Consider the following 14421-nt stretch of genomic DNA (forward strand, 5'->3'; position numbering starts at 1 on the left):
GTATTTTTTAAGGAGAAGCTGGCTAGAAATGACCAGTAGTGTATCTAAGTCATAGCTGGGATAGTAAACATTTTATCTTTGGCCAAGAAAAGGGATATTAAAAGAATGTATGTCAACTGCTCCTTTCTGCCACTACTGATCAGATAATCATCGGCCTTCTGAACTCACTAGCTTGCAATTAATTAACAAACAGACAGGGTGGTGGGCAAACACAAGTAACTTTGTAGCAGCACTTGAAGAGCATTTATCCTGTACTTCTATAGAACTAGCAATATTCATGATGGTTTTGTTAAACACTTGCCATTTCCATCTTTGAAGATGGACAACTCAAGCAATCACCACAAATCTGGACACGAACAGTATGATTCAGTTGCTTAAACACTGGTACCTAGAGCTTTCTGATGCTCCAAAGTCCCAATCAGGCCTTCAGCTGTCACTGGGGAAAGGTACAGCTCTCCACTGAGCCCTGTGTCATGCCTGCCAGACCCGTGCCTGCATCTCGCAGAGCCTACTAAAGGGGCGCTAGGTGCTAAATGTTCCCCAAATGGCTGTGCTGCTTACTCACTCCCAGTCCCCGAATACATCCTGAATATGTCCTAAAGATGCCAACAGCCTCCCACCTGCTCACCAGCTTGCTGGAAAAACAACAAGTATCTTGAACAACTGGGTCTATTCCAGTCTTCCCCTTTCAGCCCATCTCTATTCAGCTCCAAAGAATATTTCATTAGATTCCTCTAATAGCTGCTCCCATTTTGAAGTGGTGCACATAGCCACATGCAAACTCTATCTCCTCTGGCATGAGATTTTGTGCTCAGCCTCAGAAAAAGGCTGCAGACATTGAATAGCTAACTTCTCTCCAAATAGACCATTTTTCCTGGATAGAAGTCAGTCAATGGTAATTTCTTTCCAGCAGGAGAAAGTAAAATTTGCTTCTGCCACTATTACAATGCAATGAGGTAAAGGTCAACCCAGGTGGCAATCAAATCCCACTTTCAGAATGGGGCCTGGCTGATTAAGTATAGACTGTCCCCAATTTCATACAGTATTCATGAAGAGAATACAAGTGCTCTGTATCATGACAGCTGCTTAAAATGATGTGCCTGCCAAACTGTATCTTGGTAAGCTGGAGAGATAGGCCTGGTCTAGATTTAAGATAAACTAACACACTTATGCCTGTATAGCATTTAATTTTCTTAAAGCCCTTAAAAAGATGTAGTTATACTGGCAAAAAGAGAAAGACACAGCAAGTGAGACAGCAAAGTAGACAGACTTTTGGGGGCAATTGACTTGAGTCCAAAGAATGCTACCAAAAGAATGCTTTGCTAATGTAGCCTGTCTCCTCTCAGACTTTGTAAATACAAATTACCACATTCAAGTACAAGGCTAACAAAAATTACATTAATAAGATGACACATTGAATAGTAATGCTTACTTCTCCACCGCTATGAATAACATAGGCAATAAAATTTTATGGGGGGGGGGGAGAACAGTAGCTTACTATTTTATATATACCCTCAATTCAAACTCAAAGTAAGAAAGGCAATCCAGAAATTATCATGTAACAAGAACTTGATTACAATCAGCAAATAAAGTAAAGGAAAAATAACCCACAAAGGAAATAACTGGAAAAGAGGTAGCAGGGAGTGGAAGGGAGGACAAAAAAAAAACAAAAAACAAAAAACAAACAAACAAACCAAAAAACTGACTCCAGAACACCAATGGCGAAGAAAATAATTGGATCTTGTTCAGGTTGCTTTAATGGACAAAGTACATGAGATTACATACTTGCAATCCATTAAAACTGTAAAGGAAAAAAAGAACTGCCATGCAAAATAGGGCATTTCAATTTTTGAACAGCCAGAACTCATGATATATCTTAAGAAGGGACCTCTTTCCGTCAAACTATCAATTGTTTTATCCCCACCTTCTCCAAAGAAGGTATCTTTCATAAGATAAGCTTAAAAGCACAAAAACTTTTACATGAACATGGACAAGATCAGATTTCTAGTTTTCATTCTTTGTAAAACTGAGGTATGTATTCATACCTCCAACAGTGAAAGTGAGATTTAATTAACAAGTGTTACTGAAGAGATCTGAATTCTATTAATGGAAAAAAACTATACTGGTATATTATACTGGAATAGTTATGCATTATCATAACTATACAGCACCCGCAATTAAAAGAAGGCTGGTGGTTACATATGTAATAAAGTTTTAATAATTCACTGGTAATATTTCACACAGAGTAATGCTGCCACTTACTTCTGGAAAAGGGAAAAATGTATTTATTATTTTAAATCCAAAACCTTACAACTGAAAATTAAATGTTCTCTTTTATATAAAAATGAACATTCCCAATAACAGGTTAGTTTCCCAAGAAATATTGACTCTACGCAGCACAGGCCTTCGTTTCACTCTCCTCCAGCTCTCAGACAAGGTGAATCGGTCACAAGCATAATGCAGGAGTTGAGTTGTCTGGGCTCTAGGTGTCCTATTTCTGCTTCTCCAAGTTAATGCCAACCTGGAAAAAGTTTTGACTGCTCTTGTCTAAAAGAGCAGGTCAGTACACATTTTCAAGGACTGAGGCTCAAACATCCCATGGCTGCTGTCCAAAATTAATACCATTTCAGAGTGAAATTCTCAGCAGGGAGTCTGCTGAAAAGATGCTTCTGTTGTCAAGATTTTTCTTCAAGAGATTTGGAAAGCCTAAATTAGTTTACTCTACAGTGGAAGTGAGCTGGGATAAGACAGCAACCTGAGTGTGGCTCATCGTCACCTCAGAGTGCTTGCTACTAAACTCTTGAGTCAGTCAAACTCTAAGCTATATAATAATCAATTTGGTTATTTTACTTGTATCCCAAGCAGTGGGGTATGAGATTATTTGTCCATTGCAGATTAAAGGATTTGGGATAAACATCTGTGAGATTTGGTGATTTGGTTCATCTTTTTTTTTTTTAATCTGCATGCAGACTGAACTAAACCAGTGGCAAAAAATATGTAGGTGCTCAAACAAGCAAAATGCGAGGTGGAGAAATGTTACAATTATTGACTGCTGTAAACAATTTGACTTCACATTCTTTCAGAAAAAATATCAGTCCAAGTGGTAAAGAACCGAGTTAGGCAATAAATAAATAAATAAATAAATAAATAAATAAATAAATAAAATCCTACTCTTTCCCATCCAGACAGATACTTTTAGTAGCAGAGAACAATTTGGCTCTGTATCTGGATCTCCAGATGGATAGTGGTTGCAAGGAATGCTGTTTCTATAGCTGAAGTTTCATTAGCTTGTTTGTCTATTCCCTTGGTAAATTATTTTAGATTCAGAAGTGCTTTGTCTTCTTTGAAGAAGTGTCTTTCACTTTCCACGATTACTAGACAAAATACTGGTCAGATATAGTCCCAAAAGGCAGTTTTTGAATTGTGTAGCTATCTGATTCAGAGATACAACTGGGAAAGCAGAAAAAGGAGCACTAAATCACAGGAAAAATCTCAAATGACCATCAAAACAGACTTGCCCAGTCTGCCACCGCAGGAGTGAAGAAGGAGATCCCCATTATCTAGTGTCATGCTGAAAGGGTATCACCTTCTGAAGCAGAGTCCAGCTAAAGAGATACTACTGAAAGTCAATAACCAAAGTCTTTTTACAATAGCAGTGCTCTAGGAACCTGACTGGAATTTGAACATTTGCATTGTTTTTTTTAAGTTACCAGCTGAGAATAAGCACTCAAGAAAAGGTACAGTGAATGTTCCATATGAACAGGAATCACTGGTAAAGGATTACCTTTTAAAGGATTATGTTTTAAACAAAGAAAAATTTGGTACACTGCAAAAATTGACTCAAATCAGAAGAAATAGCTTAATCCAACAGGATTATCAGGTAAGGCTTCTCTGTGCTTTAATGACAAGATATCTAAGCAGGAAACAAGAATAGTTGTATTTAAATGTCTCTGTGCAGTTGTGAAGCACCTTTTCATGTGAAAATTCGCTGCTCAGGGCTCACAAAGAATAGCTGCTTCTTCAGTTAAGGTTGTTAAAACAAAAGTCTTGACTTATTATCCTCAGTCTCACAAGCAACAGCAATCTTCTGTCTTTTTACAGAGCCCTTTCCCCCTACCCTTGCATATGTAAGCTCTGATCTTCAAGTCCTTTTAACTCTGGCCAGGAAGAAAGATTAGTAGCTGCCTGTACTGCTACTACATTGTGATATTTCCAGAACTGAGCTCTTCTACTTCCCTCTGGGAGGCACAGTAAGTAACAGAAAACCTAAAACGGTAATGATTTTTAACAGTAATCTAAAACAGTATGATTTTTTTTTTTCTGAATTGTTAACACTCATGTAAGCTCCTATGGCCACAGTACTACAGTATTACAAAAGCAAAATAGAACCAGTCTTCTTAAAGAAAACAACATACATATATTTTCAAACAGTACTCACTATATGCACTTCTGCCTCTGTCTTACTAGCAGATACGTTGGTAAAATTTCTTGTAGGCACAAAAGATTTGTATCAAAATCTAACTTGATTCTTCTCGCAAACAGAATGGGGTGAACAATTCAATTAAAAAGAAAAAAAGAACTGGCAAACAAAAGCCTCATTAATTTACTAAAATGACTTTTCACCTTCTTTTAATTTTTAACATATATTTTTTTTTAGAAAAATATTTAACATGCATTCAATTTCGCCTCAAAGTAACTTAAATAAAAATCCTAACTACTTAAACGCAACGTAAGGTAATACCATTCAGTTCACTGATGTTTTCAGTCAGCCCTCTATGCAGATCAGGGCTAATCTAAACCACAGGGTATGATGGATTCAAGAGCAGTCACAAACCCTCTGTCCTGACTGTACGTAACATTATTGACTTAGGTGATTTTTCCCATTTAGTAATTTTACATTTCTATCTTCTGAACTTGTCACATATTGCTTATAAATAACTAAGCTCTACATTTCCTCAGCATGTATTTCACGTATGTTTAAGAATAAAGACAGTATTAAGCAAAGGCTTACCTCCTCCACCTCCAAGAAGGCTGGAATTAGCTGTAAGGAGAACAAAAGGAGAATCATTAGCATTCAGATTCCTAAATGCATACGGAACCAAAAACAGATAAGATTTTCCATTGTTTGTTTCAATAACTTTGTTACTCTACACTTAACCAAAAACACTTTGTGCAAACACAATCTTTTTATTTAAATAGATTATAATCACAGTATTTACCTTTACACCATTTTGCAATATCTTTGAATCTATATGTTAATAAATAAAATTGTAATTACAAAAGCTTTATGCACTGAATACCTCATGAAATTGCAGTCTTGAATTTATAGTTTTATCAATCATATTTTCCTTTTGATTAACAAATGAAGTAAAACTATCCTTCATTTTAGAGAAACAGATTTTGATGCAACTTATGATTAGCTTTCCTCATTTTCTGTGACAGGGGACCTTAGAGAATGATGATGAACCCATTGAAAACTAAGAGACTTTTATCATTGTTTTCAATTAAGTTATGATTTCACCTCATATGCTTATTGGTTCTGTAACACAAATACCCAGCTATCTGTGTCAAAAACAGATAAATCATTTATGGAAAGCAATTTTCAGAGTATGGTGATCCAAGACGGTCATTCAAGTTAAACTAGCACAGTCGGAGCCCCGCCACACATTTTCCTTTCACAGCCTGGGCAAAAACAGAAGAAAAGCCTAAGCTTCTAAACCTGCCTGGAGCAAAGTGGTCACATTAGCCATATGGGAAACACAAGTTCCCTTCATACAGTAACGTAGACGAAAAAGCAAAAGCAACAGGAAAAGAAATGGACACTGGTATTTCTTATGGCTTACTGATGAGTAAAGGAGAAGCAAGACAGCAAACCACTTCCTGCTCCAGGACAAAAGCAGACAGTAAGATATGTAGAAGAATTTTTTTTTCCACTATCCAAACTACTTATTGTTACAAGTTATTTTTTCTAAAATTTCCCTCTGCTTCCTAATTAGACAGCTTTAAAGAGCAAATTCCCTGCTGGTGTTTTTCTCCCATCATTTTGCTTGAGATTCTTACAAAAGATGGATGGCTAACTCGGGTTTCCGAGTTTCTTTTGTAGATTCTCTGTGTGCACCTTTAACATCCACTTTCAGAATCACTCTGTGCAGCTCACCTTCCCTGATACTGCAGTGAAACTGTCTCAGTTGACAAGCCAAACTTTCCATCCAAATACCATAACCAGGATAAAAGAGAGATTTCTAACTTTTAAAAAGCAACATATATCTTTAATAGTATTGTCTTTACAGTGACTCAAGCAGCAGTGGCTCTAGATTATTTAAAACACAGTGCTCTTTAAAGGAATAAAAATTCTCATGTTTATCCAGCATAACTGACATTATCTCTCAAAACGAAGTGAAACAAAGTACATGAATTATCCTTCCCAGGACTAGCAGTTTCTTCTCTCATCCAACAAGTAGATCCTTCAGGCAAAACCTAGAGCAATGTTCTCATACATCTTTCTGATTGAAGCCTGGATCTAGTTCCTTGGAAGGTCAGATGGAGAAAGATTGGGCAAATCTTTGTTTCTAAAACATTCTAAATTGCTGACTCAGTCTTTGTTGCCATTTGTGCTTTTTGGAGATACAGAAAGACTGGAGCAAGGGCACAGACACAAAATGGAAAACTGAAAAAGAAACTAGCACAGTCGTGCATGCTTGAGCACCCCATTCACTCCATGTTGAAGCTGAACCGGTGTGGCACAGCCTTCTGCTGACAAAACGGGAAGGCTCCTGCCTCCCTTCCCCTTCTGTCATTCATCCCTGGCAAGTGACATCCTCCCTTTTTTATACTCAAGATTCCTCCTTCAGATTCAACTCAGTAAATCAGCTGAAAACTATCCACTATTTTTCTTGGTTCAGTTTTCTGACATTTTACTGAGGTGAACTAGTATGAAGAGAGGCACAAGTTGCAGGTGTGTGTGAGTAGGAAAGAGAAGATAACACAGATAGTGCGACATCTCTCTTTTGGCTACGGCAAACTGTTAGACTACCTCAAGATCTTCAATTAACTTAACCTTCACACATTTACACCCTATGAATCAATTATTTTGCTAACACATCACCGGCACAGCTACTTTACTGTGACCCTGCTTAGCAAGAAGGAGGGAACAAATATTGCCACACACAAATTGCCTTTGAAAAGATGCAATAATAGTAATGAATATCTGGGCAGACATACTGTGAAGAGTGTCACTGAACTTCAATTTCTATATAGGTACCTGCTCTAGTCCTCAGTGAAATTCAGTATTAATGACAAACACAAACTAAAAACGACCAGACATTTTTACAGCAGCTCCCAAACTACTCCTTTAACTGCTAACATCACCTTCTCTGCAGTAAAACATGTATCTCTGAGATAAAAATCAACATACTTCAAATCAGAAGAAAATAAAAATAACAATGCTATCTAATGCCATGGATCTGCAATGCAAGATCCTTCTTTTTGGCATGCTAAGATGAATGTACAATTTCCATTCTTGTTTCAGAATGAATCGAGTTCTAGGATTTCAAATATTACCTTTGAGAGCTACATCTAAGGTCTGCTAAATTTCACTGTTAGAAAAGTTTCCACTGCTGAGAAAACACTTCTTCTGATACCCAGCCAACATTCCCACTATAAACTCTCATTTGTTGGCTTCTCAGAGAATCGTGTGTCTCTCATTAAGTTTTTCCAACAATGTTCATCTTTCTAATCCTTTCTAAAACTTGCTAAAAACATGTAGCACAGATCAGCATCACACACTTCTCTATAGAAACAGCAACAATGTTTCAAACAGATTTTTGGCTTCAGTACATCTATTAAAGCTATTGGAAATGCAGTAATAATTTATAGGCTTTTTTTCTTTTAAGCATTATGCTTACATACTAGAAGAAATATCAAACTATTTTCCTACGATGCCAGGAAAGGCCATGACTCAATTGTATTTGCATTATACCTTCCAGAAACATAATGTGTCACTCAAAAAATGAGAGCTTCTATTTTTTGATTTTTCTAATTGTGACCAAAAGGTTCAGTAAACTATACCTCTTTTTCACTTTTGAGAAAGTTTTACCATTAAGAAGTAACTTGCCACTTTGCATCTTAAGAACACCCTTCCCCAGCCAGAGCACTCGACACTACAATTTTCACCTTCTATTGTGAGGGCCACCAGTTAACTTGGATTCGGAGAGCAGGTTGGCACAGCCACACAGCTGTAATCACATCTCATTACGTAGGAGCAAATATGGCCTCTCTTCTCAGGCACCCAGTGTAACCCACACTTGAATTTCACCCATCAGCGCTCCTAAAATGTTAAGCCTAGCAAAACACCTTTATATGGGCTCCTGCTGCAAAGGTTCAACTATGGTTGGACCATACAGATAGAAGCAACCATCTGTGGCACTCTCCAAAACCTGATGCAGTCCACACTGCTGTCCAGGTTGCATCATTACCCTGCATGCACACACAACTCCTCCACATAAATCAAGCCATGTCCAGTCTTAAGTAATAGACATGACAACATTTGTAGACAACTAGTAAATCCATCTTGGTGAACCTCTTGTCCTTATTTCTCCATTTCAGACTTAAACACATGATTCTGAAGTTATATGAAACTTGAGGGGGAAAAAAGAGGAAGACTGTTCCATTTTCAAGACAAGGAACAGTGAAAGAAAACAAATAAGCACGAGAGTAGCTCCAAAGAAATGTGAAGTAAAGACTTCTTGTACCTCATTTTATTGCATGCTGACCCATGCAACCTTCCTAAAACTGCGTCCTTAAAAACCGTGATCTAACAGTTTCCTGCACATTAACTCTGAAAATCCAGTCAAAATAGGTTTTGAAATGTAATTTTAACATGTACTCACTTAAGTAAGAGGCATCATGACACAAAATGGTCAGACAGCCACGACTACATACTTTTCCAGTCAGACTGTAAACATTACACAAGTTTATAAGACTTCATCCAAAGTACCTCACTTAGCTATCGCTGTCATTTGCAAGACGCAGCAGAGGTGAGAGCTTATCTAACTTTAAATACCTGAAGCCAGTTAACACAGGCTTCAATGAGAAAAACAGGCACGTATTTGGTGCAATTCCCTTGGTGTATTTTAAATATTGGCTTCAGGATGAGACATGCTGCAGCACAGCAGACCCTGCACATCTCCAGTACTATAGAAGGAGTCTCGACCTCTAGATTTGGAGAGGCAGATCTTACCCTCTTTCCTTGCAGTCTGCCTCAGCGCAGAGAACAGATGCATTAGAAGCATTAGCATCATAAGTAAACAGCATTTCTACAAAGCTCAGGCTCATCTCTAAGGAAAACACTGTTTTTTTTCCTTTTTTTTTAAATGAGCCTGTTCATTGAGCATAATGATTTGGCCCTTAATGAGATGTTTATGTCCCTGGATTCAACCAGAAATTGCCAGACTTCACCTGACTGAGCATCTCAAAGGACTAGATTTTTTATTCTGCCACAGGAAAAGCAGCACAGCACTACGAAACAAACTCCAGGAGAGCTGGTCTCTTCTACCCAGCAAACTCACTTCTTGCTCTAAGCAACCAAATTCCTTCCAAAACACTTCTGGGGGATGGAGGAAGATCTGGGAGGAAAGAATTTAGGGTAAGCCTAGTTTCTCATTATGAAATGAAATCTCCAGTTACTAAAATGTACAAATTTGAATAATGAGTATACCAGCATGTTTGACAAGTATGAACTGGAAGTGAATGTTTCAAATTTCAGCCTTCTTAACAAGTCATATGGCTTCTCAATATTTTTTGACTGAATACACAGACCAGAAATTCTGGCACAAGTGCTGACATTTTCTTCAGCGTCCTCTATATGACAACGTCCTTGCCAAAAAGTAGGATTATTTGAAATTTTGAGTTGAAGAAGTTCACCTCAAATGAAACTGAAAATCTTCCTCCACTATTTCCCAAAAGATATAAAAAGTGAAAAAAGGATGTTGCTTACATGGATGTTTACAGATGTAACAATGATTTTTTTCCTGCTGTCAATTCTGTTGAATTTAAAAAATAAAAATGATGCCAATACCATATTTCTGTGATGTCTCTGGAGATAACAGGCTTTTAGCTTTCTTAACAACATAGCTGAATAACTCTGGTTACTTTTAGTTGGCATATACTCCTCTGACAACATTTTAAAACTGTAAATTCTTTCGGGAACATATCTTTGTCAAGTATTAATGGCACTAGTAACTTAAATTGACATCTATGTCATGCAGCCATACATCTGTCAGTATAATAAAAATAGACTTTCAAAAGATTACTTGATATTGTCTGACTTTGGCAGCAGATGTTTGAGCTTATTTTTATGTAAAAAGATCAAATATTTTTGTCAATACTTTCTAATTGGGAAATTTACTCAAGCCGACATCTTTATAACCAGCAATGTCATCAGATGCAAGACACTGTTGCCTCAGACACCATTTCCATTCATCAATAAAACATCGCAACAGGCAGCATGTGAACAGAGTAGCTTTAATCTACAGAACAGGAAGCCACATCTCTCTGCATGTTTCGTGAGACATCCTTACCTGTCACTGCATTTTGTTTGATCTTTTCTCAAGAAAGCAGGGAGAACAAAGGAGGAATGTGAGCTAGCAGCCATGCCCTGTACATTAAACCATTTTTACGCAAGACGTGCTCCGGTGGTTTACAGTAAAAAGTTTAAAGCTTTAGGCTTAAAGATCATGAAGTAATTTCAAAGCATATATAGCAAAAGAATACAGCTACATACACTGGGGGTACGGTACAGTCACCACTGTAATTAACCTTACCTGAAGAATTACCTCGCATGCAAAGTCACTACAATGAGGAGAGAGAAAAATACTGCTGTAACAACAGGGTCTTTAAGCGAGTTTTCCAGAGTTATTAAGTGCCTCAGGATGCCAAGAAGGGCCTAGTGGAAACTCAGAAAGCCTCCCAGCCTATGAAGTAGGATCAGCTCAAAACATTTAGGCAAATTCCTCTGTTAGCATCTTCAGACACCTACATGCCTTTCGTAAAGGCGGCCTTCAGGTGCTTCCTGGACTGCCGTGCGCATGCAAGGCCGCGCGAGAAACGCTCCCCAGCACCGGCAGCAGCAATTTCCTCCACTGCTTTCTACCATCCAGCCAGTTTCTACAAACAAGTCACCTCTCTCTAAACCTTTATCATCTCAACAGGTAAATGTCACAGTTACTATTTAAAATCTCTCCAACATAAAAGCAGATCCAAGAAACTGAAAAATACTTCAGCAAAATTGTTCACACACTTCCGCAGACCCCGCCTGAAACCTCTTTTTTTATCAGGCAAAACGGCCGGCTCGCAACTACCTGCTTCAGCAGCCTGCCTGCCGCTGGCCCACGCCTCGCAGCTCTGTGGCCGCACAGGATCCCCGTCTCCTTTCATCATGGGTAAACGTACCAGTTTGAAGCCCTCTTTCTGAAAAGACAAGATGCCTCGAAGCACAAATTAATGGGTCCAAACAATTTGTTTCTATGAAGTTTCCATCGCCTGTGGTGGTCAAATGGGATGTAAATGAAAGCAACCAGCATTTTCAGTGCCTGACTTTCTTTCTTAGATCCTGAAAGTGCATACTGCAAATTTGTTCTGGTTTAAAGATTAATAAAAATCTAACAGGAAGCTTTGGGCAATTAAAAGTAGAGATTTTCTATCTGGACCTAGTAATAACGGCTTTGCCGTTTATTCGGGTGATACAATCTGTGCTGTTCTACTCCTTGCTCTCACAAACTCTCTACAGAGACCAAATTGTTTTAACTAATTTTTGTCATCTTTGCAAATGAAGTAGTCATTACCTTAAATTTCAAGCTTCTAAAGGCTATTTCATAGGTAGATTAAGCAAAAAACCATTAGTACACTAATGAGACTTTTGGAGTTGGGTCTGACAAGGAAATTGCCTTTGCAGCATTTTGAATTCAATACAGAAAGAACAACTGTCATAACTTTTCAGCTTTTTTTCTTCCTCTAATACATTACCAACTCTAATTATACCATACTTTTATTCAAGAAAACTATTTTTAAAATATATATATTACACCCATTAAGCTTAATCAGTCACATACAAAACATCTCTGAAATCTGATACCAAGAGCAAAAAAAAAAAAAAAAAAAAAAAAAAACCCTACACAGGCACAAAACAAGACAGTAGTCAGTATCAAAAGAAGCACACAGCTATCAATTGAAAGTATATCTTCAAACTAGAAGGATCAAAATGACAGGTTTTTACCTTATAATGAAATACTCTGATTACTCTAAGGCAGGCTGAGAGAAAAATAATGGAAATTTAAATTGTTGAACACATGCTAACTGACAAAAAAACACAAGAGATAAAGCATTTGGCACAGATTACATACTAAACATTTCCAAAGAAATTTCCATACACACTGAAGTTTAAGCTCCACCTAAAGAAGAACCCTAAGCTTTACAGTAGCCTGAGAATTCAAGCTACCATAATTGCTTCTTGGTTGGAAAGACAGTCAATCATGGCAAAGAATGTAACTTAAAAGAACACCTCAAAAAAAAAAAAAAAAAAAAAAAAAACTTTTTAAAAAATAATATTCACCAGGAAATACTAGAATCCTCAATCCCAAACAGAACTCAGCAAAACATTTTTAGGTGAAATCCAGAAAAACAGGAGTTCCATCCTTTTTATCAATAACATGGTATCTATTCCTAATTAAAGAAAAGAAGGAGATACAAAAGAAAAAGGCTTCCCACTCCCACCTGTGAAGAACAATTAGAAGAACCTGTTTTATGAGGCTGATCTCATCCTTGGGAGGGAGAAGATGACAGGTGTGTTGAATCAGAAGCTGTAATTTGAAAGGGAAGGAAATAGAAAAGGCCTAAAACTAACTGCTAGGTACAGAATCATGTACCATCATGTTCTGTGTGAACTTCATTTCGGAAGGCACACTGTTTTTCAAGTTTCTCTCATTCTTCAGAGCAAACAGGAGAAATGCACAAAGCAGGAATAATTTCATTCTAAAACACAGGTAGAGAAATTGTAACATAAAGTACCAGCTGCTAAAAAGACAACTATGAATTAAGATTTCATCCATTTTCTGTGTCAATTTGTGGTTTGCTCAACCACTTGAAGTTGCCTTCTAGATCATCAAGTTATTTTAAAATAACTTAAAATAGCTGTGCTGAAATGTAAAGCAAAAGCAATTACTTCAGGGCAGAATAGTGAGCAAAAAATATTCAGGTTTACTACAGCCAATTCTTCATCTCATAATTTGGATCATTTGTGTTGTTTCTAAATGTAACATTAAAGGAAATCAAAGTGCTACAGTATGTAATTAACCCTTTCTCATAAAGTTATCATCAATATTTAAAAGCGTACATAAAACAGTAAGAGGTAGTCCTAGGTTTACTTGCACTATGACAAAAGCAGTTCTATTAGTAATTTTTTCAAAATAATTTGTGGAATTTATACAATTCATGCATTTTTCCAATATTCCAGAAGTATTAGAACATATTATGTGGAATATAGAAAAATTAGAGTTAAGTTCTTTGTGCTTACTTTGCTTTTGTCTTTTCAAATTTACAACCACCCCTGGACCTCCAAAAGTCTTCACATATACAAGATCATCACTGTATGTTAGTCATTTAACATTCGAACTAAAAACTACAAGACTTCATTTCAATTTCCTTTGTTAGGAAATAATCGTAAAAAAATTTATTCCTAGAAGTGAAATAATTTCTTTGTTGTCTGATTGCAAAAAGTTTGAAGAAAAAAACAACTATCTTACGAAAATCAAGAAGAAATCAGAACGTAATAGAAACTAAGATATTTCAGCATTGAAGTATTAATATTCAATATTCAGCTTTCAAAATGATAAAAGACCATGGCTCATTATGAAATCAAAGTCCACTGTTAAAAAGAAGATACCTGGGGCCTGACAGCAGAACAGAACATTACTCCTGAGGGTGTCTAGTAGTAAAAGGGAGCCTGTGGTATAGGCACACCCCCTGGCACTTCCATTTTCCTCCAAGGCATTCAAAGCAACAGCAAGCATAGCTACAGCTCTAGGGTTGACATCAGTCAGCATATTTCAGAAAAAATGAACTGCCTTCACTGTTGTTTTTGCTTAGGGAATTAACACACGTGAACAATATTAAGTTAACAAAAAAGTACCTCATTCCCTATCCAAATAGCCCTTGCACTTTTTCCAGCTATGCAGACAAGACTTCACTTGTAAATTTTTCTGCAAAGTTAGAGGAAGGCAAGGTGTTACCTCACTGCTTTTGCAAGAGCAGCCCGGAAGGAAGATTTTGACAATGAATTATAAGCTCCTGCAAGCAACTAGCATAGACATGTAAGATTTGAAGACCCTGCAAGTAAAGCAGTGAAGTAAAGTCTACTTGAAAACATAT

The 14421-nt window shown here is 37.1% G+C and overlaps 1 protein-coding gene across 2 annotated transcripts in view; it reads right to left on the reverse strand.

Annotated features, from left to right (window-relative positions):
- MACROD2 (mono-ADP ribosylhydrolase 2) overlaps positions 1–14421 on the reverse strand; it is an 879171-nt gene that overhangs the window by 666920 nt on the left and 197830 nt on the right. For both annotated transcript variants that reach the window (XM_062571756.1, XM_062571754.1), the window contains exon 4: positions 5012–5041. In XM_062571756.1, the coding sequence (XP_062427740.1) occupies positions 5012–5041 (30 nt within the window). The remainder of the gene's footprint in view (positions 1–5011; positions 5042–14421) is intronic.

The sequence above is a fragment of the Rhea pennata genome, chromosome 3 (assembly GCF_028389875.1).
Source record: "Rhea pennata isolate bPtePen1 chromosome 3, bPtePen1.pri, whole genome shotgun sequence".
Taxonomy (NCBI): Eukaryota; Metazoa; Chordata; class Aves; order Rheiformes; family Rheidae; genus Rhea; species Rhea pennata.